The 26,185-nt window shown below is 30.7% G+C and overlaps 2 protein-coding genes across 2 annotated transcripts in view; both read right to left on the bottom strand.

The window, feature by feature from the left end:
• The window catches only part of LOC115887760 (putative mediator of RNA polymerase II transcription subunit 26), a 151,651-nt gene that overhangs the window by 81,608 nt on the left and 43,858 nt on the right, over nt 1-26,185 (bottom strand). The gene's annotated exons all lie outside the window — the stretch shown is intronic.
• LOC115887762 (formin-like protein 7) lies at nt 11,319-19,141 on the bottom strand. The gene is made up of 2 exons (XM_030907259.1): nt 17,854-19,141; nt 11,319-11,720 (listed from the first exon to the last, which is right to left on the bottom strand). The coding sequence occupies exons 1-2, from the start codon at nt 18,978-18,980 to the stop codon at nt 11,660-11,662; spliced, it is 1,188 nt and encodes a 395-aa protein (XP_030763119.1). The 5' UTR covers nt 18,981-19,141; the 3' UTR covers nt 11,319-11,659.

Raw genomic sequence — 26,185 nt, 5'->3', positions numbered from 1 at the left:
TTCTACCTCGAAAAGCAGCTACAATAATTTCTCTCATGTTGTCGATACTAGTTGGCCGAATTTTGTACACACTGTCTTTAACATATCCCCATAAAAAAATCCAGAATAGATAAAATCAGGTGCATTTAAGTATTGGATAAGTATGTATTTTTAGCAAATTTCTGATAAATAGATATTTTATTTTAACTGACACAATATGATAACAAGTTGTTAAAGTTGGACTAATTAGACAGATATGTTGAAGTAACATCAGACATATCATAGCTACCTAGATTTTATCAAATAATAAAGATCTACTCAGATCAAATCATGTAAATGAAAATATCTAGGTAAATATTTGTTTGAGGGGTAGGCAACCTTAATAGTATTTTGAAGAGACATGAATTCTCCTTTGAATATCGGAATAATATATTAATGGTTGTTTTTTTAAAATAAAAGAGCGACATGCTTTTCAAGGTGACCAATGTTCAATATTAATTTTGTCTCACCCTGTATAGCTTTTTAGATCAAGTTTTAATTTGATTTAAAGTACAATAGTTAATTTAACTACATATTAGGCTATACCTGCTAAATTCCAATTTAGGTAGCTTTTATTCTAATTTAAAAATTGGTCTTTATTTCTAGAAAATGTCAAATGTGACAAAAAACATAACAATTTAGTTGTGATTTTAGTCATACACTTCTCTTATACAACTCACCTTTATTTTTCTCCCAGAATCCAAAAACCAATTAATATATAGGGTGTTCCATTACAAAAAACACAACTTTGATACGTAACTTTATTTGGGGACATCCTGTAAAACTCTCTATATTTTTAAAAAGTGCTCTGGATTAACTTGCATCTGCTCACAAAATTTCATTTCAATACAAACTGTAGTTCAACAGTGGCACATAACTCTGAAAAACTAGGTTATCAGTATTCTTGTAAAACCCTGTAACTACATCAAAGTTTGGCGCTCTTGAAACAACTTGAACAGACTCAAAATTATGTTATCCATTTTTATCATACTTTAGACAACCGATGATAATATTGATATTTTAATAAATTGTACTGAAGCTGTGGTTGGTTCCTTGTGAAACATCGTTGAAATATTAGTATTTTAATAAAGCACGCTTTTAGATGTTTCAAAAAACTTTTAATAAGAGTAACTTTAAACTTTAACTCAACATATATGTTTCGGCTTGTTAGGCCTTTTTCAAGAGTTTTTTAAGAACTAATCGTCTAACTACACTGTAACTATATATATTTACTATGGGGGTGGGTTCAGAGAGTTTACAATAGGGGTAATAAAAAATGTGTTTAGAAATCCTTGTTGGTCGTTAACATTATTTTCGTTTTTAACAGATTTTAGTATTTCTAACTGTTCAATGTAATTTAAGCGTCTACCTTTTGTTTCTCTGTGTAGTAACTGTGTAGATATTTTAATAACCATCAACATACTTACTTAGTCTCGTTTGTAACATATTTATGAAAATTGGTGTAACTTTTAATTATCAATAATCACTTTTAATATCTTTTAAAATCAAAATGTTCCCCAATTTTTCAACTAATAACTTTTTTTATTTGTTCTTTCAGTGGCAATAAACCAAGATTTTTGAGGACTAATATTACGAAAAAACTCGCTGTCATGTAATGCTGATTTCCTGTCGATTTCTTATACTTTCGGTTTTCGGATAATCGTATTATCGACGATACTCTTCGGAAACACCTTCAAAAACCGAAAGTTAACAGCCTTTTAAAAGTGATCCGGTTCCCAAATAAGCCTATCAAAAGGTGAAATAAACCCATCGAAAGCTCCATATGGCCAAGATATATGGTTGTAAGAGAAAATTGCTTTTATATTGCGAATTAGCTTCTCTTTCAATGCTAAAAACCCTATTAAAAGCCGACATATCAAGGCTGTATTTCGAGTTCTTTTCCTTTATACAAATGAAAAAGAAGCGAAAAGAATACATATGTTAAAGGAATGTGGTAAATTAGATACTTAGATCGAAATATCAAAAATAATTCTCTTAATAAAATAACATAACCGTTTTTTTCATATAGAAACTGAATTAAAAACATGATTGTGTCTTATGATTTTGCAATGAAGAATTGTTAAAAAAAATGCAATAAAAGTAACATACTGTAAAGTGTCAGCACTTGATTTTGTCCTTATTTGTATTTTTTGGCCTAGAGTATTCATTAAAAGCTAAATTACAGTGTTTTCAGTTAAGTCTCAGTATACGCCCCCAAATGTTACTGTTATTGATATAAAGTATATTTTTTAGACTCAGATAACATTTAGGCACATCAGAATTACACATGTCGTTTTTTAATACCATACGATAAAAAAAAATCGGTGTCAAAGATGGCTGGGGAATGACAATCGATGATAATGTTGGTGAGGTCAAGCCCTAGACGGCATTTACTTGGCCCGTACTCTCTTTTATTTATAATGGCGCTTACCAGTTGGCCTTAGGAAGATTTTAATTTATTTTTATATTGAGTAAAAATGATTTTAAATAGTATAGTTGTTTAAAATTCGAGAACATTTATTTTTTGGCAATAATATTGTGTGTCTGCAAGCATTATATCCTTTTTTAATGTTTCGATAATTAGTGTTAATTTTTGACAAATTTTATGTCAATTTTTAGTAAATGACGTCTAGATATTGACCTCGACAAAATTATCATCGATTGTTATTCTCCAGAAGTTTTTGACGCTGTTTTTTTTTCGACCATAGGGTAGTTTTATTTAAATATGATAAAAATATTTAAAACATTTCATATTATGTTGTCAAACATTTGTCAAACTAAATACTAATATATTAATTCCAACTGTATAGTTAACTTGAAACATACATAATATTGGTGTAAATTTCTGAGGTGTAAATAAAATATTATTACACAGACATATCTCTATTCATAATGCTTATTTATTGATAAACTTAAGAGTACTTAATAAAATAAAAATATAAACGACCTTGTTGAGATTGAATTTTATGTCGATAGTATTTATTAAGGTATTTATGTGTATGTTTATCTAAGATGATTTCAATACTTTGAAATTGTAGAGGGAAAAATCAAGTTGGCTTATTGAGTTTACAAATTAGATGCCACTATATTTATGTTAGCATCCAAAAAGCATCAGTACTGGATGGACAAATACGTTTTTAACTACATAAGAATTTATTTTTATATTGCTTAAGCACTAAGAAAGTACGAAATATTAATTCTCCTGTACAATGTACAATAGACTTTCTTTTTGTAATTATATTAATTTTTGATATAGAACATATAGGTAAGTTGTATATTCATTCATATCAGCTGTAGATATATAATTAAGCTTTGATAATATTTCTTTCTTATGTAGGTACTTCAAAAATTTAATAGTTATCTTTTTTGACAGTTACTAAACTAAAATAGTATAGATTAGCTTTGTATGAAGTAGGTATTATAAATAATAAATTTTTTGATTAAATAGTGATATTAATTTTATAATTTTAGTTGTAATTGAAATCACTTTAAATATAGTACTGAAAAAAATACTGGTACTTTACAAAGTTTAGTTGCTAATCTAGCGTTAACACATTTATTTATGCAATATGTACATGTAAAAATAAATGTACAATTATTTTTGTTAAACTAATAAAGCGTGAACAGTCCAATGTTCAGTGATTTTATGGGATTTTAAATATTTTTCCAACAAATCTCTTGTATTGAAAGTCGAATATAATTCGAAGATTTGAAGAAGTAATACAAATAAGAAATTTGTCAAAAATTTTTATTTGTTTTCAAAGCAAAAGACATTACCAAATACTCTTTATTTGATCATTGGAAAAGGTTGAAAAGAGACACAAATGTAACAAAATTAAACTAAAACTAAACTTGAATACTATACAAAACCATAAAATGCCACAAGATAGATAGAAACATAATCTTCTTCCTGGAATGCTTATTTTCCAAACATTTGCGATCAGTCTAGATATGATAATTTGGCTAATGACTGCTCTGAAAAGTAGTGTAGTAATTTTAATTAATAGGTTCTCATAAATTTTCAAGCTAATTAATAATATACTATAATATCGAACTGTAAATGAGTCCAAATTTTCTTTATTTTACTTCCTATTGCATTGAAATGTCTTCTTTTCATCAATTTTTATAGTCTTGCACCTTCCAGATTTATTATTACTAATTTCTACCAGCACTAATAACACTACCAATTATTAATATATAATATATCATTAGAAAACTATTGTTTATTCATTTATTTTAGTCTATATATTGGGACAACATGCACAACAAAGCATACAGTTAATTACAATTAAGGCTACAAAACGAGGTTCATTTTAATGAGGTAAAATTTGCCTCATTTCTCAGCTATATTAGTCTACTACTGGAGTAAGCTTTCTACAAGGGTTTCTACCTTTTTCTATCCTAGTGGCATTCAAATTCCTGGAATCAATTATTACATCGTCGGAATACAGATTTACATCAGAGGATTACCCCTCCACTGCTTTTATTATCGAGTCTCATTTGATACTCCAAAATCTATTTAGTGTATCTTCCATATATCTCGCTATCATTCTCGCCCATCTTCATTTTATTTTAACAATTTTTTCCACCACATGTCCATCTTTCAACCTTTTCTCTGTTATCAAAATTTATTATGTGATCTCATCAGATGATTTTGAACATAATTCTTTTCCCATATTCCTTTGTTAGACTCTCAATTTATTGTAGCTGATTTGTGTCAGGGTAGTATTTTAGGAAGCATGGGTAATCACACTACCACCGAATGTTAACTGTAAGACTAGCAATACTAATAATTTTTCTTCAGTGAAATTCAGAAGTCGCTATCCTTTAGGATATGGAGCAATCTTTCAAAAACTGCCCATCCCAAGTCAATTTTTCGATTATCTCTAGCAATAGACTCTGGCTTAGAAATGTTTAGTCATTTCTGAATAAATATGTCTAAACCTTTTAGTGCCTATATAGGTATAATAGAGCAATTGTAATGGTTTCCAATATATCTTAAACTATTCAACAAGAACAATAAAAATGGTATTTTATTAAGAATATTTGTCAATCCAATTTAATCTATAACAGATACAGAATGTATCACGCTATTGTATTATTTAACCTCAAATACCGTATTGTTTATATAAAAATATGTTGTTTATTTTATCTGAAATATGGTACAAGACCATAAACCATAACAAATAATGATCATTACAGTCAACTTAAGCTTGTATTTTACACGGTAGTGCAGTTAGAAAGAACATGTTTCACAATTTCAGAGTTAGAGATAAATAAAGCCCAATAAAGTGCATTTTGTAATATGACAAATCCATTTCTACTTAACTGGGTTTGTTATCTATTGTTCGTAAGACAACAATACGAATAATTTATGTTCAAGTAAACAGGTAAAATAAAAACATCTTCTGGATAAATAGCAATGCACTTTGTTAATTCTTTATTTGAAAGAGCAGTTCCAGCTAATCTTAACGATAAACAAAAGAGCTTTTATTACATAAACAGATTTCTGCTAAAATAATAGCTAGTTTAATTAGAATTGGTATTATTAGTTTCAGGAAATTGGAAATTAATTCATGTCAAAGGGTTATTGGTTAATCGTCATATCTACCTAAATTTCAACATACCGGGTGTTACCCATCTCTGGTTGATAGTTACGCAAATCTGTTTAAAGTTTTTTGCATTAATGGTCGGAAACCGTAACGGTATCTCGGAAACCGTAATAGATATGAAGATGGTTAAATTCGGACAAAGTTGCGCCTTGAGATGTTCACCAAGACGCCATCAAAAAAGTTTTAAAAACTTTAAGGGTTGCTGAGCTTTTTGAAAAAAAAACGGATTTTTTGGAAAATAAATTTTATTTTTTCTTGTCGTTACTTTTTAGAAAATCAAAAAACTAATTGGACATTCTCATAGCCACTATATTAGGGATATTTCACACTATTTTTAGATTTTCAAATTAACTGATAACTGATAATTTGTAAGATACATAGGCCAACTTATTTTTTTTTAAATACGGACCTGCAATTTTTTTTAGGTTTTGAAATAACTCGGTCTCCCAAGTACAACGATATGCCACACTTTATACTTTTTTTTTGTTTTGGGTGCCTTAACAATAACAAAACTTTTTAATTTTTATTTATACTAATTTCAAGTACGGCTCTGTTTTTTTTTAATTATTTAATCTGATTATATTTATCTCAACAATATTGATCAGCGCTAATTAACATTGAATTAGGAAAATCGAGCCAATTGAAAGATTCAAATAAATAATATCCAGGTCAGCAATTTAAAGATATTATTTTTAATTTTTAATTGTGAATTTGAAATCTCAGTGTACGATCTAATAATATGTTTTTTTTTATTTATAGCCCTTTGAACAGATCTTCTTCTTATACTTCTGAATGCATTTTGTACTCTTTATTGCAAATGTTGAGATGCATTGATTTCACTTTTACAAATGACGTCAAGTAATGCCCCCTCCGAACCTTGGCGACAGGTCCAGGAACCTCGCTGGCTATTATACTGCTCTACCCTCTACCATTTCCAATTAATCTTCAGGGGGAATGATTTGATTGTTTATATTATATTATATTTATTTATTATTATTATTTTATTGCATTTGATTTTCCGTATTCAATGTTGTACCCCACGTCATTGTTAGGTTTGAGAGCTAATCTCTCTCTCAAAATTGTAACGATGAACATATTAAATATTAAAAAAAAAGAGCCGGATTTGAAATTAATTTAAATAAATTGTGTTCAATTGTCCAAAACAAAAAAAAATTAAGTGTTGCATATCATTGTACTCAGGAGACCGAGTTCTTTAAAAACCTAAAATAAAAAATGCAGGTCCGTATTTAAAAAAATTAAGTTGGCCTCTGATATATCTCACAAATTTTCAGCTAATTTGAAAATCTGAAAATACTATCAGATAGTCCTAATAAAGTGGCTATGATAATGTTTTGATTTTCTAAAAAGTAACGATAGGAAAAAATAAAATTGATTTTCAAAATAATCCGTTTTTTCCAAATATCTCAGCAATCCTTGAAATTTTTAAAACTTTTTTGATGGCATCTTCGTGAACATCCCAAAGCGGCAACTTTGCCCCAATTTAACCATGTTCTCGTATCTATTACGGTTACTGAGATACCAATGCTCGTATCTCGAATTTGTAGCGCCCTGTATAATTTTTAAGATTTCTGTTTCATTAGCAACTAATATCGACTTACTATTTTTTATTGCAAAAAACAAATAAATTAGAAAAACATATTTCCATTTGTTTAAATCGAACTAACAAATAATATGACTAATACTCCTGATAATTCATCGCGTAAAGCGTAAATAAAAATGACATAATGCAAATGTTCGTAGAACATTAGCATTCATAAAGCTTACTTTCTCGGTTATTCATTGACCACAAAAATAAACTTATTAAATTAAAGATCTTGGGCGTATGTCGTGTGTTTCATGGTTCTCAGTGTCGCAAAGACAATAAAGTCATATTTTTGAGAAATGTCCGCAATGATTTACTACAAGTTTGTAATAATCCTTGCTTTTGCAACGTGATATGAATGATGATGATATGAACAGTTGAATTATTGTTTAAGTAATTCTAAAAATAAAATTATAATGATATTGTTGTAATAAGACATTGATGATGATCGACAGATAAAGATGTAAACAGATTTTTGGTCATTTATGAGCAAAAGTTACTGAGTGTTCCTATACTGATATTAAAAGAACTTCTCCAGCCAGTTGTGAAAGACTTTTTTAAATAGAACTTTATTATAGTCAGAATTGGCTGGTAACAATTTTACCAATTTCCGGTATTTAGGGAAGCGCTCTAGTATTTAAAATATTATTGGTTTTGGATTGTGAGGCTTTGATTAAATTGTACTGTATTACTTATATTATACTTTACGTATTGTACTTTGTTTATTATGGTACTGTAAATATAATAATACCGGGTGCGTCTCGACGGTGGCTCACCCCTATAAATTTTTTATTTTTTTTTTGAGATAAAAGAATGAAATTTGGTATGTTAGTATATGACAAAAATTAAGACTAATTGACGTAGTCAATTGATTTTGGTCACTTCCTGTTTCACTAGAAATTACTAAAAAATTTGATTTTTAAATGGCATCCTCGGTATATTTGTACTTTATTCGATAGAAAATGACACCCTGAACAGAATGAAATATTATATGTCAACTTTTGACATTTTCGCTTAAAAAATCGTATTTTAAATTTTAATCTAGAGTGCCTGGCTGTATTCAAAAACAGTAATTTTTAATCAAGGAGCCTTGGAAAAATATATTTGATCTTCTAATATATTTCGTGTCTTGTCCTAGCCGGTTAAAAGATGCCCAAATTGTATTTTTAATGGTATCTCAATTTTTTAAAATTTAACAAGGGTGGCTCATTAGCATATTTGGAAAAGCATTTTTTACAAATAATTTAGAACCACACACTTGGTATTTCGAGTCAAATTTTCGTTATGAACCGCATGTTACATTTTCAATTAAGCCATATATTATATGAAAATGTCATCAGTCGACATATGATATGTCATTCTATTCAGAGCGTCATTTTCTATCGAATAAAGTAGAAATATACCAAGCGTGCCATTTAAAAATCAAAAGTTGGAGTCATTTCCGGTGGAACAGGAAGTGACCAAAAACAATTGAATACTAATATACCAAATCTCGTTTTTTTATCTGAAAAAATAAAAAACTTATAGGGGGTGGGCCACTTTTGAGATACACCCGGTATATAATATAAATAATGGTTTTGGTGCAGGACACATAACAAGAAGAATGGACTACAAAAATTACAGAAAGATTACGAGAAATTTAGAGACAGAACATGAGATGGGGGCCATGGACGAAATAATATACTTTCACTGACAACTTTTAGTAAATATTACTGTTACTAGTGTTTGCTTAGAATTTATAGCAAATGTCGAAAAATTTCTTTAAAAGATCACATTCACTGTTAGTATTTCCTAGTGACTGTCTCATCACACTGTTAATCAGCTTCAGTTCGTATCAGAAATACAATCACCTGTTAGTTTATTTTTTTATTTTTTATGCAGTTTATGTTTTCCTTTCTTTATTTTTAATTGGCATTGTTTATTCAGATGCAATGCTACTATTTGTTGAGACTTATACAGTTACATGGTGGGGTATGTTTATTTTTGATAAGACATTTGAGTAAGTTTATTTATTTACTTCTGTAAATACAACTGTTGTAAAACACAGCAAAACAGATTTGAATATTTATTGCTTTAGTGATTTAACACTGAACTACAAGAACTATCATCCGTTTAATTTGTGTATAGCTATACTTAACAAAGGAACCTTTTCCTTATTCTTAGCTCTATAGAGTCCATTTCTTTGTCCAATACATAATGGCGAGTACACAGCATACCACCAAACCGGTATAAACTATGCCCCTGCTCCATAAATAAAATTGCAACATATCAACATTCTTTTGGTACCACACATAACGCACTGCAGGGCTTACACCGGCATATAGCGGTTTCGAAACCGCTGCGTTTTCATTATCAATGAGAAATTAGGGATGTATCAATATTTTGGGTATCTATACATATATAAATAATATCGATATTGTTACAATTTCACTCTGGTCGCAGCAAATTAATTTGTAAGGAGTGTCTCATTTTGGTAGCAATTGAAGATTGCCTCGTTTATGATTAATATACAGGGTGACAATTTTACCTCTGCCGATGATAGTATGAAAATTTGGCGAAATACGTCAATTTACATATCAAGGGGGACAATTTTTGAGGCATTTGTTGTCGTGTTACATTCATTACATTGACCCCCAGGGCACCTACCCGTAAAATTTTAAATGGCAACCCCTATTTCTTTTACCATTTCTGTGTTTCTTATAAAATTCTCAAAAAAATAATGCAGTTTATGTAGAATTCTATAAGAAACACAAAAATGGTAAAACAAATAGGGGTTGCTATTTAAAATTTTAGGGGTGTGTGCCCTGGGGGTTAATGGGTTGAAAGTAACACGACAACAAATGACGTGTTTCGCCAAATTTTCATACTATCATCGGTAGAGGCAGTATTAAAAATAATGTCCGTTTGCAAATTGTCACCCTGTATAGATAGGACCTCGCGGTTTTCAGGAACCTTAGGTACATTTTGTGAAACTAAATTAAACAATTGGTATTTAGCAATACTGAACAGCTTTATTACTTTTGAGACAACCAGAGAGATAGAGGCAACCAAATAATAAAAAATAACTAAACCACGGTCAATATTAAGCAAAAAAGTTATTAGATTCTAAACAAAGTTCTATAGACTGTTGCTTTTGATTTTTTGATAAGTTTAAAAACGATTGAGCTCAGAAGTCCCAAAAGCGTAACATTTTCAAAATCACCCTGTGTCATGGAAATTACGGGGATCCTAATATTTTTTGTTTCATGTCTAGTTTGAGGAACAAGTGTCTCCGGTTTGTACCAGCTGCAAGGATCTTCATAAATAAAAAAAATTGTACTCTGTACAAAGTACAATTTTTTAGTACTCAGTAACAGAGGTGAAATGAAAAATATTTCGGCAAAATAAACCACTAAATCACCAAAACACTTTTACTTTTACACTGGACGCGCGTTTCGCTAACCATGTTAGCTTCATCAGCAGATGATTAAGACTAAAATCGTTTTTTAGTCTTAATCATTTGCTGATGATGCTAACATGGTTAGCGAAACGCGAGTATAGTGTGTCTAGTGCAAATGATTAAGACTAAAAGAACCATCTTAGTCTTAATCATCTGCTGATGATGCTAACATGGTTAGTGAAACGCGCGTCCAGTGTAAATGTAAAAGTGTTTTGGTGTGTTATAGCAGCGATTTAGTGTTTTATTTTGCTGTGATGAACACCAAAGATCCCAACCCCCAACTGTTAAAATATTTCTATGAAAGTATACGAAAAAAAAAGGGTAATGCGTAAAAACAAATTACTGAGCTTGTAGAGAACTATCAAAAAATAAGGATTTTATTTATCCAAATAATGATTTTGTCTATAACGTCAAAAACAATATTATTAGGGAATTGGATTATTATTTTGAAAATAAATATAAAATAAAAATAATTACTTTGATAAATATATTGTCTACAAAATTGTTTATTTAATGTCCTTGTAATCAAAACTAAACCAAAGTTTACTGAATATTATGTAAATTTTTACTAAACTATAGTCAATTTTGTTATACGTATGTGTATCGATATACTTTAAACATCCTTAGTAAAAAAGAAAAATACAAATTTTGTAATATATATGTTTTATTTAAACACAAAAAAGTTAAATAACAGCAAAAATATACAGTCTTATAATAGGAAAGCCCAAAACTATAATAGGCTGATACTAAGATCTTAGACGCTACATAATATATGTAAGTTAAAGAAATAATAAAAAATAAAGAGCTATTAACAAAGCATTTGAAAAGCATTTTCGAAGAAATCATTCGTTCGGAAGATTTTAAATATTCTCGAAAGACCAGGACAATCAGATCCTTCAAGATAACCATTTCCAAAACGATACAATATCGAAATCGATCGATGTACGTATTTTATTCAAACACACTCTACTATGTTTCAAAAACCATCTACTCCGCTTCAGTGTTGGGATTACCCCTACCGGTTAATTTCTCCAATCCACCTTGAGATCTACAAAGAAAACATGCAAGAATTAGTCTTAGAAACATCTACAGTTTGCTTATTCTATTTATTTTACAGTAAAAAATACGTTAAAAAGTATCCTATGACCAAATAATTAGAATCAAAAAATATAAAGATTTTAACACCCTGTAGCTACGAAACAAAGCAGAACCGCACCTACATATATGTTGATATGAAAAATAAGTACTATTTTTACGTAAGGAATCTCTCCACGAGAGATGGCACATGTTTTTGAAACACCCATACAGGGGTGCATATACAATGCCAAATTTAAATAATTTTGGTTGGCAAAATGCTAACGTACCTTAATTTGTCTTTCTATAATTTTGTCAATGTCAAATTGTATTTTCTAAACTTAGGTTTTTGCCTCATTCGAATCAGTATTAAATTAAAAAATACATTTCCAAGACACTTAAAATTTGATAATAATAAAATTATAGGTAAGGTATGTTGAAATTTGCCTAGTTTTGTTACTTGTTCAGTTTTAATTTAAAAATAGATGCAGATTTTCTCAAATTACTCAAAATCAGCTTATCCAAAAATGTTCAAATTGTTCAAACCTTTGAAAAACATATTGACAAATTCGCTGTAAAATTAACAGGGTAGCCAATATCTGGATAGTTCAAAATTTTCAGCGATTTTCTATGTTTTTAATGACGATGCACCACCGATGATTTTTGGTCATACGATACTTTCAGAAATTGAAACTACTTTACCTTCAATTATATTTAAAAATTATATATTCTGAGCAAATAAGAATATCTACAGTTTCTACTAATCTACATTTTTAAATTACCCATACTTTTTTCTAAATAACTTGTTGCTTTTTAGTCATATTAAGATAAGAAAATCAGGTTTGGTTTTTAATGACTCACTTTATCGTTTAGAAATAGTTCAAAATAAAATAAAAATGGTTTCAAGTTAACATAACTAAAGATACAGGATGGTCAGATTTTAATCATTTAAATTTAGTGAAATGATTAAAGGCAGTTCTACGTTTAAATGGGCCTTAATTAAGAGTTAATATGCACCATAATGTACCATGACGTAAGTTTTAAGTATTTTCTAACACGACACGTAGTCTAATCAAATTGGAGAATTACTTTGCATTTAATTTGAAACTTTTTATTTGTAAAGCAATACTATTTATTAAATTTTTAATAATTTGTGTATTTGTGATAGAGTGTATAGTTTTTCACAAAATTTTCAAGTACAGAACTATAATATCGCTTGCCTTAGTACAATACTTAGTAGGTTTTATTTATAAAAGTTGTGGATAAAAAAGAAAAAAAATATATATAATTTTAAAGTTTCCATGGAACATCAATTTTTGAAATTACTATTGAAATTACTAGTATACAGTATGTCCCCGGATTGTCTTTACAAAAGGGAAAATTTTTTATTATTTACATTTTGAAAAGAATGCATTCTTCATAAAAAAATGCTTGCTGTTAATGGTTAATCCCGTTTATACTTTTCCAAATTTACATATCGTTAAACATAAAATAAAAAAAAACATCAATATATAATTTAATTTTTACCTAAGTCCTAGAAATCAAAACGCGTTTCTGTGGTAATATAATTTCATTTTCATTTTTCGATAGATTGTTATTTGATAGAATTTTAATTAACATAATATTTTTTGCTGTTTAAAAATGTTAAAAAAAAACTATTTAGTTCAATGTTACGGAATATAAAAATAATGTAATTAATTTAATAATAATATCAAAAGAATGAAATTGAAATTATATTTACCATTATTGCCTTTTGATTTATTTGACAGGAAAAAATTCAACCATATTTTCATGCTTTTATTAATTTTCTCTAAAACGGTATGGAAATTTGGAAAAGCATACACGGGATTAACCATTTTAGAATAGGCAATTTTTTTAATGAAAAATGTATTGTTCTCAAAATGTCAATAATAAAAAAGTTTTTTTTTTCCTCTTGGAAAGACAGTCCGGGAATCCGGGGACACACTATTTTACAACTTCTATTGGTCAAAGATATGCACTTCCGTATTTCATGATGTTTAGAGACTTTTCTGTCTCTAATTCTATTTTTGAAATGATATTGAGTGATATTGAACCTTGACAAGCAATTTATTTCTTTACACAGTTATTGATGTTTAAAAACTGTTATTACAGCAAAACTTAATTATTTGTATACTGTGTAATTCAATGATAGTGACAGCTGATTATCAGTTATTCTAGATCATATTTAAATGTTAAACGATCAACTATTAAACACCATATGATCGAAAAAACCGGCGTCAAAGACGGCTGGGGAATGACAATCCATAATAATTTTGGCGAGGTCAATCTCTAGACGTCATTTACTAAAAATTGACATAAACTTGTCAAAAATTGATACCCAGAAAGACTAAAAAGGATAGAACGATAGAGACATTAATATATTTCCAAAAATATAGTTTTTCTCAAATTTTAAACTACACCATTTCAAAATAATTTTTACTCAATATACAGGGTGGTTCTTGTTCCAGGGCTGGCAGATATCGATAAAGGAAACATATTTTCTCTTTGCCGTTTTTCAAATAACTCCAAAATAACCGAATTATTTTACTTTGAAAATAAAATAAAAATTCGCTTAAATTTTGAGAACCGCTGGATCTTTTCTCGGTTTTCTTCTTTGTAAATTTAATTCACAACTTATGTTGCCATATTATGAAGATATTATGTTTTTAACTAAAAATTTAAGAAATTTCCAAATTTTTTTAAAAACATTGACGTGTTTCTGGGGTCGAAATATACCACCCCTAAAAATATTTGCAGTTATTTTATCATACAGTAAATTACAGACTCTTACGTTAAAAAACAGCGTCACAGTAGGCGTAGAAATACCAATTCGGGTCATTTTAATAGATTTAACAATGGCATAATTTTTGATTTTTATTTGGTAAATTAATTCATATTTTACAATAGAATAATTTAAGTATATCATTTTATAGAATGAAAAATTATCCAATGAAATTAGATTTTTCTTGAAATACTATTTTGTTGAGGTTTTTGATGAGTTCAGTACCACAACAGCAAAACATGGTTCATAAATGAGGATGAAACAATTTCAGTTGAATTTTAAAACTGTTTAAATTTAGCATTTTGCGATTTAACTATTTGTATTTTTATCAAAGGAAAATTAATTTCAATTGCTTTGAATCTTCTCTTCAAAACCATATAGTTCAGTCACGGGGATTTTTGCTTGGAAAAAAGTCCGGAAGTTTTGCAACTTTGCTGGTTTATAGGTTTTGGGGTCCCTAACTTAAAATCCATAAAATGCACATTTCCAGACTTGCCGCCGGCGCCGCTTTGCCAAGATGGCGCCCAAAATCGGTATTTTGTAAATATCTCGAAAACTATGCGTTTTGACGAAAATTTGAAGAGAGCAAAATTAAAGAGAATAAAATTTCCTATAAAAAGGTTTAAAAATTTTTCGCTAAAGTCAACCGTTTAGGCACAAATCAGCACAATTATCTATAGTCGATTTTCCGAAATCAAATGTCGATTAGGGTTCACTAAAACTAGTTTTAGTTTAGTTTCTTCAATTTTGTCATAAAACAGTGGCGTATCATTAATTCGCTCATTAATTTATAAATAATTAATTTTAATTATTGAAAATGTGTACTTGTTTCCACACCACCCAAGAGGTAAAGTATATGGCGCGTTTATTTTAACGTGGTCTCCCCGGAGGCCTACTCCACTAGATAAATTAAAAACTTTAACTTATCTGCACAAGACCGACGGATCTGGATCATTGATGTCAAAGTCGGTCGTGTCTACTGTGCTGGGCTCATCAGGGTGGTCTCTCAATACGTCCAACTCTTCATCTTCAGCCGCTAGAGGGATATCTACAGGCAAGTCCAACTCCTCTTCGTCGGATTCGTCGAGTGACACTTCAGTGACGTTGTCACAGGATTTCCCATTGCAGTATGCACAAATCATTGAACATTTTAATCCTGCTTTTCTGCATCCGCAGGCTTTACCATAGTTGTTGGTTTTGCATTTATAGGATAAAAATGCCAACAGGGATATTGGAGCTGGATCTTTCAACGTTGTGACTGGAGTAATGCCTGTTTTCGTTTTCTTCGAACCCCATTCTTCGGCATCTTTTGTACAACCAGACCAATGCTGAATCTGGTGGTAAGTTCGCAATGAATGCTGTCCACCACGACAATTAATTATTCATAAATTAATGAGCGAATTAATGATACGCCACTGTTTCATGACAAAATTGAAGAAACTAAACTAAAACTAGTTTTAGTGAACCCTAATCGACATTTGATTTCGGAAAATCGACTATACATAATATATCATATTTTACGCAAAATTGTAAAATTTACAGGGATTTTGTGCCTAAATGGTTGACTTCATCGAAAATTTTCATAAAACATATTTTATAGAAAATTTTATTCTCTTTAATTTTGCTTTCCTCAAATTTTCGCGTAAAACGCATAGTTTTCGAGATATTTACAAAATACCGATTTTGGGCTCCATCTTGGCAAGATGGCGGCAAGTCTGGAAATGTGCAATTTAGGGATTTTAGTTAGGGACCCCAAAACCTGTAAACCTGCAAAGTTTCAAAACTTTCGGACTTTTTTCCAAGCAGGCCCCTTCTTTGATCCCCAATGACTGAACTATAAGTAAACTTATTTGTTTAAGCAAGTTATTATTGGAGGGTAATATCACGACCAATCAATGTTTTAACTCATATTTTTCACTATATATTGTAAGTCATTTACTTACAAAAGTTAATAATAAAACAATAAAAAGTATCCAAATACGTTAATAGTTTAATAGGTGCTTATTATCGGCTAATTTTACTATTTAGTTCCTATAAACTTAAATTTTAACAACATACGTTTAGTATCATTTGAAATATTTGCTTCTGAATAATTTATGTAAAAAATTGTTTTTCATGATGTTCACAAATTTTTAAGATCACTAAATATCAGCAATGGTTGTTTTATTAGTGTTTTATTCCTGGTATCACGATGTTGTATTGATGAAGTTATTTACTTCTGTTAATTGTTTATGAAAAATTTTCTACATATTTTACATCTCGATTTTACAAATGTCATCTGATAGTCGCGACCGGTACTATAAAAGTAATACTTATTTTTTAAAAATGACTGGTACATATAGTACATAAAGGAAAATAAAAAAAAATCAAATAATAAATATACCGGGTAGTTCTCAAAAGTCGCTCACCTCTACAACTTCCTTATTTTTCCAGATAAAAAATACGAGATTTGTTACATTAGTAAGTACCTTGTTTATATCCATAATCAAGGGTAGGTATATGATATAAATTAGGATTGATTGCCGTATTCAATAATTGTTTTCGGTGACTTCCTGTTTCGCCGGAAATGACTACAACTTTTGATTTTTAAATGACACCCTCAGCATTTTCTTTACTTTGTTTCATAGAGAATGACACTCTGAATAGAATGCTATATCATAATATGTCAATTTTTGACATTTTCGGATATAGTTTGGTTTGGTTTGGTTTGGAAATTTGAAAAAAATGAGATAAGATTAAAAATACGATTTGGGCAGCTTTTAACCGGCCAGGACAAAACAAGAAAAACATTAGAGGTTCAAATTTTTATTTCCAAGGCTCCTTGATTAAAAATTAGTGTTTTTAACACAGCCATGACTTTCTAGATTGAAATTTAAAATAAGATTTTTTAAGCAAAAATGTCAAAATTTTACATATGATATGTCATTCTATTCAGAGTGTCATTTTCTATCGAATAAAGTAAAAAAATACCGAGGGTGCCATTTAAAAATCAGAAGTTTTAGTTTGTAGTCATTTCCAGTCAAACAAGAAGTGATCGAAAACAATTGAATACGTCAATCAATCCGAATTAATGTCATATACTAATATATACAATTTCTCGTTTTTTTATCTGAGAAAATAAAACAGTTATAGGGGGTGAGCCACTTTTGAGAAACACCCGGTATACTAATTATTACCGCATTATTTTATGAATAATTTAATCGTGTTTGTAAGTTTAGTACTAAACGTTTCAATATATCTCCTACGCTCTTTGTAAGACCCCCAAAAAAAGAAAACCAAATAAATACAAAATAAAACTACTTACGCTATACTATTAATAATACTGTCCAGTCCATTGTTCCTTTTAACTCTGTTCTTCGGCAACGTTGCCAAGTAGTCGTTGGCCTGATCATGGTAAGCTCCGTACATGGTCCTTAAAGCTCCATATACTGCCTTCTTCACTCTTGGATCGTTTCTATCCAACGTTCCATTTGGAGTAACCAATCCGTTATGCCCATTCTCTTGACTTGGTAACGCCGTTTCAGTAAAATGGTTGGTTTGAATAGGAACAGGTTTAGAGACAGTTGTGGCAGATATGGGTTTGGAGGAAAAATTCACTGGAGGTAACGGAGGTGGAGGCGGTGGTGGTATGGATGGTGCAATTGGAGGTGGGCTTATTGACTGTGGAGGTGAAGGTGAGATGGATAGTGATGATAACGCCGAATCTGTACTGTCTGAATAACATTTTGGAGGTTCAGGTGATGGAATTGGAAATTGTGGAACAAACGTTGGTTTAGGAGATGTTATTAGAGGTCTTGGTGATAAAGCCGGTTTTTCTTTATGTTCCAAATTGTTTTTTGGTAGCGTAGTGTTCTGGAACGGTTTAGGAACGGTATTGAAATTTCTTGGTTTGTTTGCTGCAACTACACTTTCGTTTTCGAACATCTTCGATACCTGACCGATACTGTGTGCTCGTTTTGGGGGAAGTTTCGCAGTGACTTGACCACTTTGCGAATTATTCTCAAACTTCTGCGTTATTTTTTCGATCTTTGTTTTCTTTGAGAAGCTGTTTTTCGGCTTTAAGGAACTTGAGTTATTTTCGAACATTTTTGCAGTACTGCTTACAGAAATCGTCGCTTCAGAAGGGTTGTTTATATTGCTCACCTCGAAAACTTTCGTGCTGTTTGCAATAACCGGCGGAGACTTGATTTCGATAAACATCTCCGTTTTGACGGTCTGTTTCGGTTTGATCGGAGCCGGTTTCTGGACACTATCACTGAGAATCGACGAGTTACTGGACGAATGCGATAAGGGTAGGTTTATTCCACTGTCCGAAGACATGACACTGTTCTGATCGTCCCTCTTTCCATTCTTGTAGCTCTCCAAGAACGTAACGTAGTCTTTGTATTGGGGTTTTTGCGTTTGGCTGTGCGAGCGCGCCAAAAGCGACATCGTGCAGTTCGGGCAGGGACTGGCGCGGCGCGTCGTTGACTATACACGGTTAAAATGCGAATAAAGAGTTTCGTTATACGCGTTTCGGGCAGGAATTTCGAGTATAGTGGAGCGGGCGAGTCGGCCAGACCGAGCGGAGAGAGTGGGAAATAATTAAAGGTGCTTTGTTGTCGTTCACTGTTTTTTCTTTATCGATGATCATTCAATTGCGTCTGATAATCGCTTCAACAGCCGAACAACGAGAATGTTCAATCATCTTATCTAACGAGGGATTAGGTTAATTATATCTATTGGTAATTTTCAGGATAGTATGGTTTTGAAATAATAAAACACCAAAATATATCAAAGCAATTTATTTGTTTGGGTAACCATGTTAATATTATTAGTAGATGATTAAAAGCTTTAATCATCGGCTGATGATGCTCACGTGGTTAGCAAAACGATCGTCCAGTGTTATCAGTCCTCAAATTAATTAGAGTTAAAGTGAAGTCAAAAAATAATTTTCCAGTTTGATTTGGTTTTTATTGTATTCAAGTCAAGTATTGCACACCAATGTATGTTTTCTATGAAGAATTGTTCAGTGAAAACTCTCCAGTACGAACGCAAAAACCTATTATGTCCCAAAGAAAAGTTGGATGAAAACAAAAATTGACCAATGACATCGGCAGAAAAAAAGGATAAAAAAATAAGTTAAAGAAACGCCAACATTCATCTAGATCACCTAAGACTTGCCACGTCCTTACCAACAAATGTGAACTCATAAGGGCGTATATCGGTGAAACAAAAGATCCCCCAAATGTACGACTTAACGAACATAAAACCATATGAAAAGGGATGAAACATTCAAGTCAGGTATTGCACACCATATGTCAAGCACCACAACACAAAGTGGCTGGAAGTCCGGGTAGTTCACAAGGAAATTTATTGGAAAAGACATAAATCATATCTTCTAAAATTGTTTATTATTTGACACTATTTCGCAACAATAAAACAAATACCAAATTAGACTACACCCCAAGTATATTAGATAATAAAGATAAAGAAAGTATTTTTTTCGAGAATAATTTGTATGATAGAAAATAATTCTATTGATATGATATGATATCAAATAATTTTGGATAATATCTGTTTTCAATTACTGACAAATTCTGTTACTATGTGATTAATAGTTTTATAACGGTTTTATGTAGAGAAAATAGCGTATGATCAGAAATAAACACCGACAGATGGCTTAGAAATAACGATGACATTTCCCATATAATAGTTTTACATCTAAAATGACTGAAATATAACTAATCGAGTTTCATAGCTGTTCTTCTATATACTATCTGAATACAAGTACTACAGCTCTAATAAAATGGATTATTTGAAAAACTAATAACCATTTATGGCAACGTCATTAAGTTGAATAAATGAACTAGGAATATATATGAATTAAAAAGAACAAAAAAGGGCAAAACAAAAAAGTAGCATATTAAAAAGTGCCTTAAATTTTATCAATAAAAAATAAAATTAAAACAGTTTGATTAGATTAGGTATATTAATTTATTATTTAATAAAATACAGTTAGTGGGTAATTACTATCAATCAATGAATGAATCATTTCTTTAATTCGTTTAATGTCACCTTCAGGTTTTTTAACTAATTAGTTATCTGTATTTAGGTAACAGTATTATTAGTATACCGGGTCTTGCATCGTCGTTGGGAACATAGGAAATCCCATGCAAAATTTGAACTGTCCAGATATTGGGTCCCCTATGGATTTCATAGCGAAGTCGTAAATAGACTTTTTAAAGGTCTACATTTGGTAAAGACACATGCCAAATTTGAACAATTTTGGACAAGTCGATTTTAGGTAATTTGAGAAAAACTGAATCGATTTTTATATTAAAACCGAACAGGTGACAATCAAACACCAGTCAAAGACTGACATACCTTAGGTTTACAAACTATAATTTTGTCATTGTCAAAAGTAATTTTAATAAAATTTTAATATTTAGGGAAAATTAACCGAAACATGTCAGATACACTGTCTAATCTATTTCCCGCGTATTTTATCATGTTCACTTTTTCTTTATGTGTATAACAATAAATTATTACTAGTACTGAATATTAAAATTTTATTAAAATTAAGTTACGTTTGAAAATGACGCTGACAACTTAAAGAATGTCGGTTTTTGACTGGTGTTTGATTGTTACCTGTTTGGTTTTAATATAAAAATCGATTCAGTTTTTCTCAAATTACCTAAAATCGACTTGTCCAAAATTGTTCAAATTTGGCATGTGTCTTTACCAAATGTAGACCTTTAAAAAGTCTATTTACGACTTCGCTATGAAATCCATAGGGGACCCAATATCTGGACAGTTCAAATTTTGCATGGGATTTCCTATGTTCCCAACGACGATGCAACACCCGGTATACCGTATGATCGAAAAAAAAAAACGGCGTCCAGTTGGCTTGGAAATGAACATCAATGACATTCCCCATTTAATTTTACATATATAATGACAGCGATCTTCATTTCATAGCCATCGCTGACGCCGTTTTTATTCGATCATACGGTACAATACCAATGTCAGTTCATCGATCTACTGTGATGTATGACTGGTCTTCGAGAGGGTTTCCAAAACAGTATATTATATTTTGTTTTTTGATATCCTAATTTCGCCCAGCTGAGATAGATATTTCGTTTGTAATGCCTTATAGATTTGGCTTGCCAATTTCTGTGTTATTTTCTCATTTCTGTGCTTGTGTTTAATTGCCATTAAAATATATTATTAAATTCTTATTAGTTTACTTACATGCTTCTGCTCTCTATGCAAGATCGATAAATGAAGACTTACCTGGAACAAAAAAAAGTTTATTGTAAATAACAATAAATCATTATATTATATAAATATTCACGTTATAGAGGGTATAATGGACAAAAGATCGAATACTGTTTTTAAAACCAGAAATAGGCTCAAAATTCAAACTGCATAGCCTGCAGATACATGTGGTGTTCTAGTAAAACCCGCTCCACTATTAACAAATTCGACATTCATTTCTACACCTCGCCCACCCAGGTCATATCCCCTTCTCATTCTAACCCATGACGAATTAAAAGGACAGCCATATGAATCGATTGTTTTCCAGGAAAAATCGTTAACCCTCGCGGGAGCAAGGTCAATATCTTTGCGCTTTGTTGTTGAGGATTTCGTCTTTTTAGCCGATCGCGAGCCAGACTACGGCTGCAAAAAACTGCAACTTGTGGAGTTTTTACAGAAGTTCTGATTTAAATTCGATTAGCACAACGAGGAATGGAATTTTCTGGTATTATAAGAAGTTTTATGGTTATTTGTTTGAAATAGACCCTCACGATAGGTAGATGATTTAATATTTTTGTATTTTAGTATTAAGCGAGCAAACAATAAAATGGATAAAGGAAGTAATACAAATATGATTTAAGTTATTTTGCGGAATGAATGCACTTTATGATATTGCAAGTTATACAAGGAGAGTACTTACTCAGTTAACCTTTAGACCAACTATAATAAGGTATAATGTATGCAAAATATAAATAAACTTTAAACCATTTCCTTGATCGTTAAATATTAAATTTAATTTGTGCTTAAATTTTATTTCTATCTCTTCATTATCATGGCTTTGACAATTAATTTATCCAAACAGTAATACTAAATAATAATTAATTATTAGTATTTCCCTAACACTAATTTGTCATTATCCATCTAGCTATAAAACATATAATTTTTAATGACAGTACTTTGTTATGAATATTTTCTATTGTACAAGTAAAAGCTTCAAAGCTCACTTATTTGCTTTATCCATATCCTATATGGAGTTACCTAATGTTTCTAAATCTGAATATATTTTCTTCAAATCTGTTATTAGCTACATATGAATATACTTTTACTGAAGCAGTTGTTAGAAGAAATAAAAATAATATTGAAGAATCGATAGTGAAGAAACACATCATTAAGAAAGTGATCGGTTATACAGTGTGAGTCTTAAATAAGTGCAAATATTTTCAGGGCTGGTAGAACTCAATAAAAGAAATATATTTTCTCTTTACTATTTTTGAAATAAGTCCAAAATAACCGAGTTTTTTTACTTTGAAAATAATAAAAAAATAAAAATATTTTTCCTTAAATTTTGAGAACCACTGGATCTTTTCTGGGTTTTCTTGCAAATTTAATCTACTACCTAGGTTGCTATGTTGTCAAAATATTATGTTTTGTAACTTAAACTTAAAAAAATTATATTTTTTTTCGAAAAATTCAAAATTTCCAAAAAAAAATCCCAAAAAAACTCATAGATGTGTTCCTAGATTCGAAATAAATATACTACCCCAACAATATTTGGACTTATATCACCCTGTATAAAGAAAATAGACAAATTAAGAATTATGAAATAATTTTTGAAGCAAACGCAATAGGTAAATGAATAAAGTAACATTAAGAAAAAGGATCAAAGGAAAAAAGGAAGTAACAAAGGAAAAAGAACAAAAGATCTGTTTTGGGAGCCTCTTCTCTGACATTCTTTGTACGTGGCCATACCATATTAATTATTACTTATTGTGAGTTGAGAGTCTTAAATAAGTGCAAATATTTTCAGAGCTGGTAGATCCCGATAAAAGAAACATATTTTCTCTTTGCTGTTTTTCAAATAAGTCCAAAATAACCGAGTTATTTTACTTTAACCATTTCCAAAACAAAAATCACTGGATCTTTTCTGGATTTTCTTTCTTGTAAAATTAATCTACTACCTATGTTGCCATATTGTTAAGAAATTATGTTTTTTAACTAAAAGCTGAAAAAAATTCCAAATTTTTAAAAATTTTTGTTCCCGGAAACTTAGTTTACTTTTTCGTGTCCGGATTATACTAGTTTATTATCCCAGTAATGGGCTACGTCCAATGCTTCCCGTTTAGCCAGCCATAGGTCATCGAGGGTACACCTGTGGGGGCACGCAGGACATTGAAGAAGATGTTCCATGTCCTGAAAGGCACCGCAGTCGCATTTGTCGTCATTTCTGTCCAGCAAACCCCATTTGATCAAATTGGATTTTACTGGGGCCACACCAGCTTTAATTCGGTTGAGCGTTTTCCAGGTTTTCCCGTCGCTAGAAACGCCATTTGGTGGGTCCTCTCTAAGTGGATAGTGGGTGGGAGGTTCACCAAGGGGTGGCTTAGGAAACGGCGGCGGCGTATGGATTTAAGTCTACCTGTGCCGCACTCTTGGCCAAAAATTGAGTGACGAGTATCAAAGGTTTGTTTTAGCTTCTCAGTATGTTCATGAGCTTTTCTGCTTAAGTCGGGGCTTGTAAAGTCTGCGTCCTTGTAAAGGATTTCTAAGGGGGTGGGTTTCATACAACCTGTCACTATTCTGCATGTTTCATTCAGGCTGATGTTCACCTTTTTTTCATGGGCAGATCTACACCACGCTGGGCAGGCATATTCTGCAGTTGGGAAAAAATCTCATAATCGTGTTTCTGGGGTCGAAATATAATAGCCCTAAAAATATTTGCACTTATTACACTGACCCTGTATAAAAAGGGATTCAAATTTTACATTTATAGTAACGTTGTATCTACGTGTATCCAATACAGCAACCTCACTCCAAAAAGAAGAAAAGGAAGATTCACCGTCTGTTGTTGTCCGAGGTTAATATTCCCTATACGGTTACGAAATACAACCAGTTTTGTAACACGATTGATTATATTGATAGTTTTTTTTTATACCGCCGTTGGTATTGATGCAATCGATTGCCTATTGTCAGCTTTCTTGTCGGCGAAAAAAAAAACCATATAAACGATACAGAGTAAAAGTAAAAGTCTATTAAAAATGATCTCGGGGATGTGAAATGTGAAAGCGGTTGCGACGGGTCATCTTCGAGAGAAGAGTTTTTTTGGAGTGCCGAATTCCGCACTAAGCAAGTGCTTGTTCCCTTTAAAAGAAAGTTTGAGACGATTTAGTTTTTTTTTGGATGGTCACGTTCGCTACATTGTAACCGACAAATGTTAAAATGTCTTTAATCGAAATGATGTAATTAGAAATCGAAAAATAAACTTGCACTTTTCATATAAGATAAGTGAGTTTGATATTGGTTATTTAGGAAATTTATACATTACATAAATGGTACACATGGTGTGTTTGTTTACTGCTTGTTTACGAATATGTAAATACATATTAATTTTTAGTGACTGCAGTATTTTAATTTAAAGGTTTTTGATAACTTCTGATAAATATCACCATCAGAGGACAGCTAGTTATCAAAAAAAAATTACTAGTTTTTATTATTATTATACAGGGTTGTTCACCACTTTCGACACGGAGTATTGTAGCTAAACTATTAGATTTTTACAAATTGTAAGAGTTGGATTCGTTGAAGGACTATTAGATCTACAATTTAAAAATATTTTTACAAGATACAGAGTGTCCCAAATAAGTAAAAAATATTATAGTTGTATTATTTTAAATAGAATATCCTGTATATTATTCTATTTTTAGATTCTACGATTGAAATAAAGGTAAATTTGATTAAGGTTTATCACACTTAAACCTTACCGTTCTTGAAATAGTTTCCATTATGTGAAATTGCAGTTTTTTTTATAAGGTTTCCATTTCTCCAAAGGTATCAAAGTTTTTAATACGAAATATTTACTGAAGTTTATTTATTGATCAGCTATTGTGTTGCAATAATAAAAATAATACTACCTCATACAGAGTATCTAAAAATTTATTTTAAATAATTACATGATTTAAACGGCAATAACTTATTTAATTTAAATGGAATACCTTGTATGTTTTAAGAAAATTAGATACACAATTTAATTATCTATCAAATTGTATTATGCCATTTTTTCCCTATCTCTTCAAGTTTTCGTAGAAAATGCATTTCCTTATCATTTAGACCTCATTTAGCAATCTACCCATGGAATACTGACATTTTCGATTTTTTCACGACCCAAAAGTTATCTACGATTTGTAAACATCTAATCGTTTAGCTACAATACTCTGTGTCAAAAGTGGTGAACAACCCTGCATACAGAGAATTTGATTAGACACAGATTGTGTCTGTTATTAATAATACAGCTACTGCAGCTTCTCCGTTCGCCTTCGCCAAACCTATCCAGTGCATCCAGTTTTTTTAGCTCTCTAGATGCTATCGTTTGCCTGATTGAAGTGTTTCACGGCCTTCTTGGT

Source organism: Sitophilus oryzae, unplaced genomic scaffold (assembly GCF_002938485.1).
Source record: "Sitophilus oryzae breed Bouriz unplaced genomic scaffold, Soryzae_2.0 scaffold_637_pilon_pilon, whole genome shotgun sequence".
Classification (NCBI taxonomy): domain Eukaryota; kingdom Metazoa; phylum Arthropoda; class Insecta; order Coleoptera; family Curculionidae; genus Sitophilus; species Sitophilus oryzae.
The sequence above is the reverse complement of the archived record's forward strand: the minus strand, read 5'-3'. Positions and strand labels throughout refer to the sequence as shown.

Excerpts from the sequence above, each read along its gene's own strand:
- LOC115887762 (XM_030907259.1), bottom strand. The coding sequence starts at position 18,980 with ATGTCGCTTTTGGCGCGCTCGCACAGCCAAACGCAAAAACCCCAATAC. Across the intron at positions 11,721-17,853 it reads AGTATTATTAATAGTATAGC|ATCTCAAGGTGGATTGGAGA; the intron begins GTAAGTAGTTTT and ends TTTTCTTTGTAG.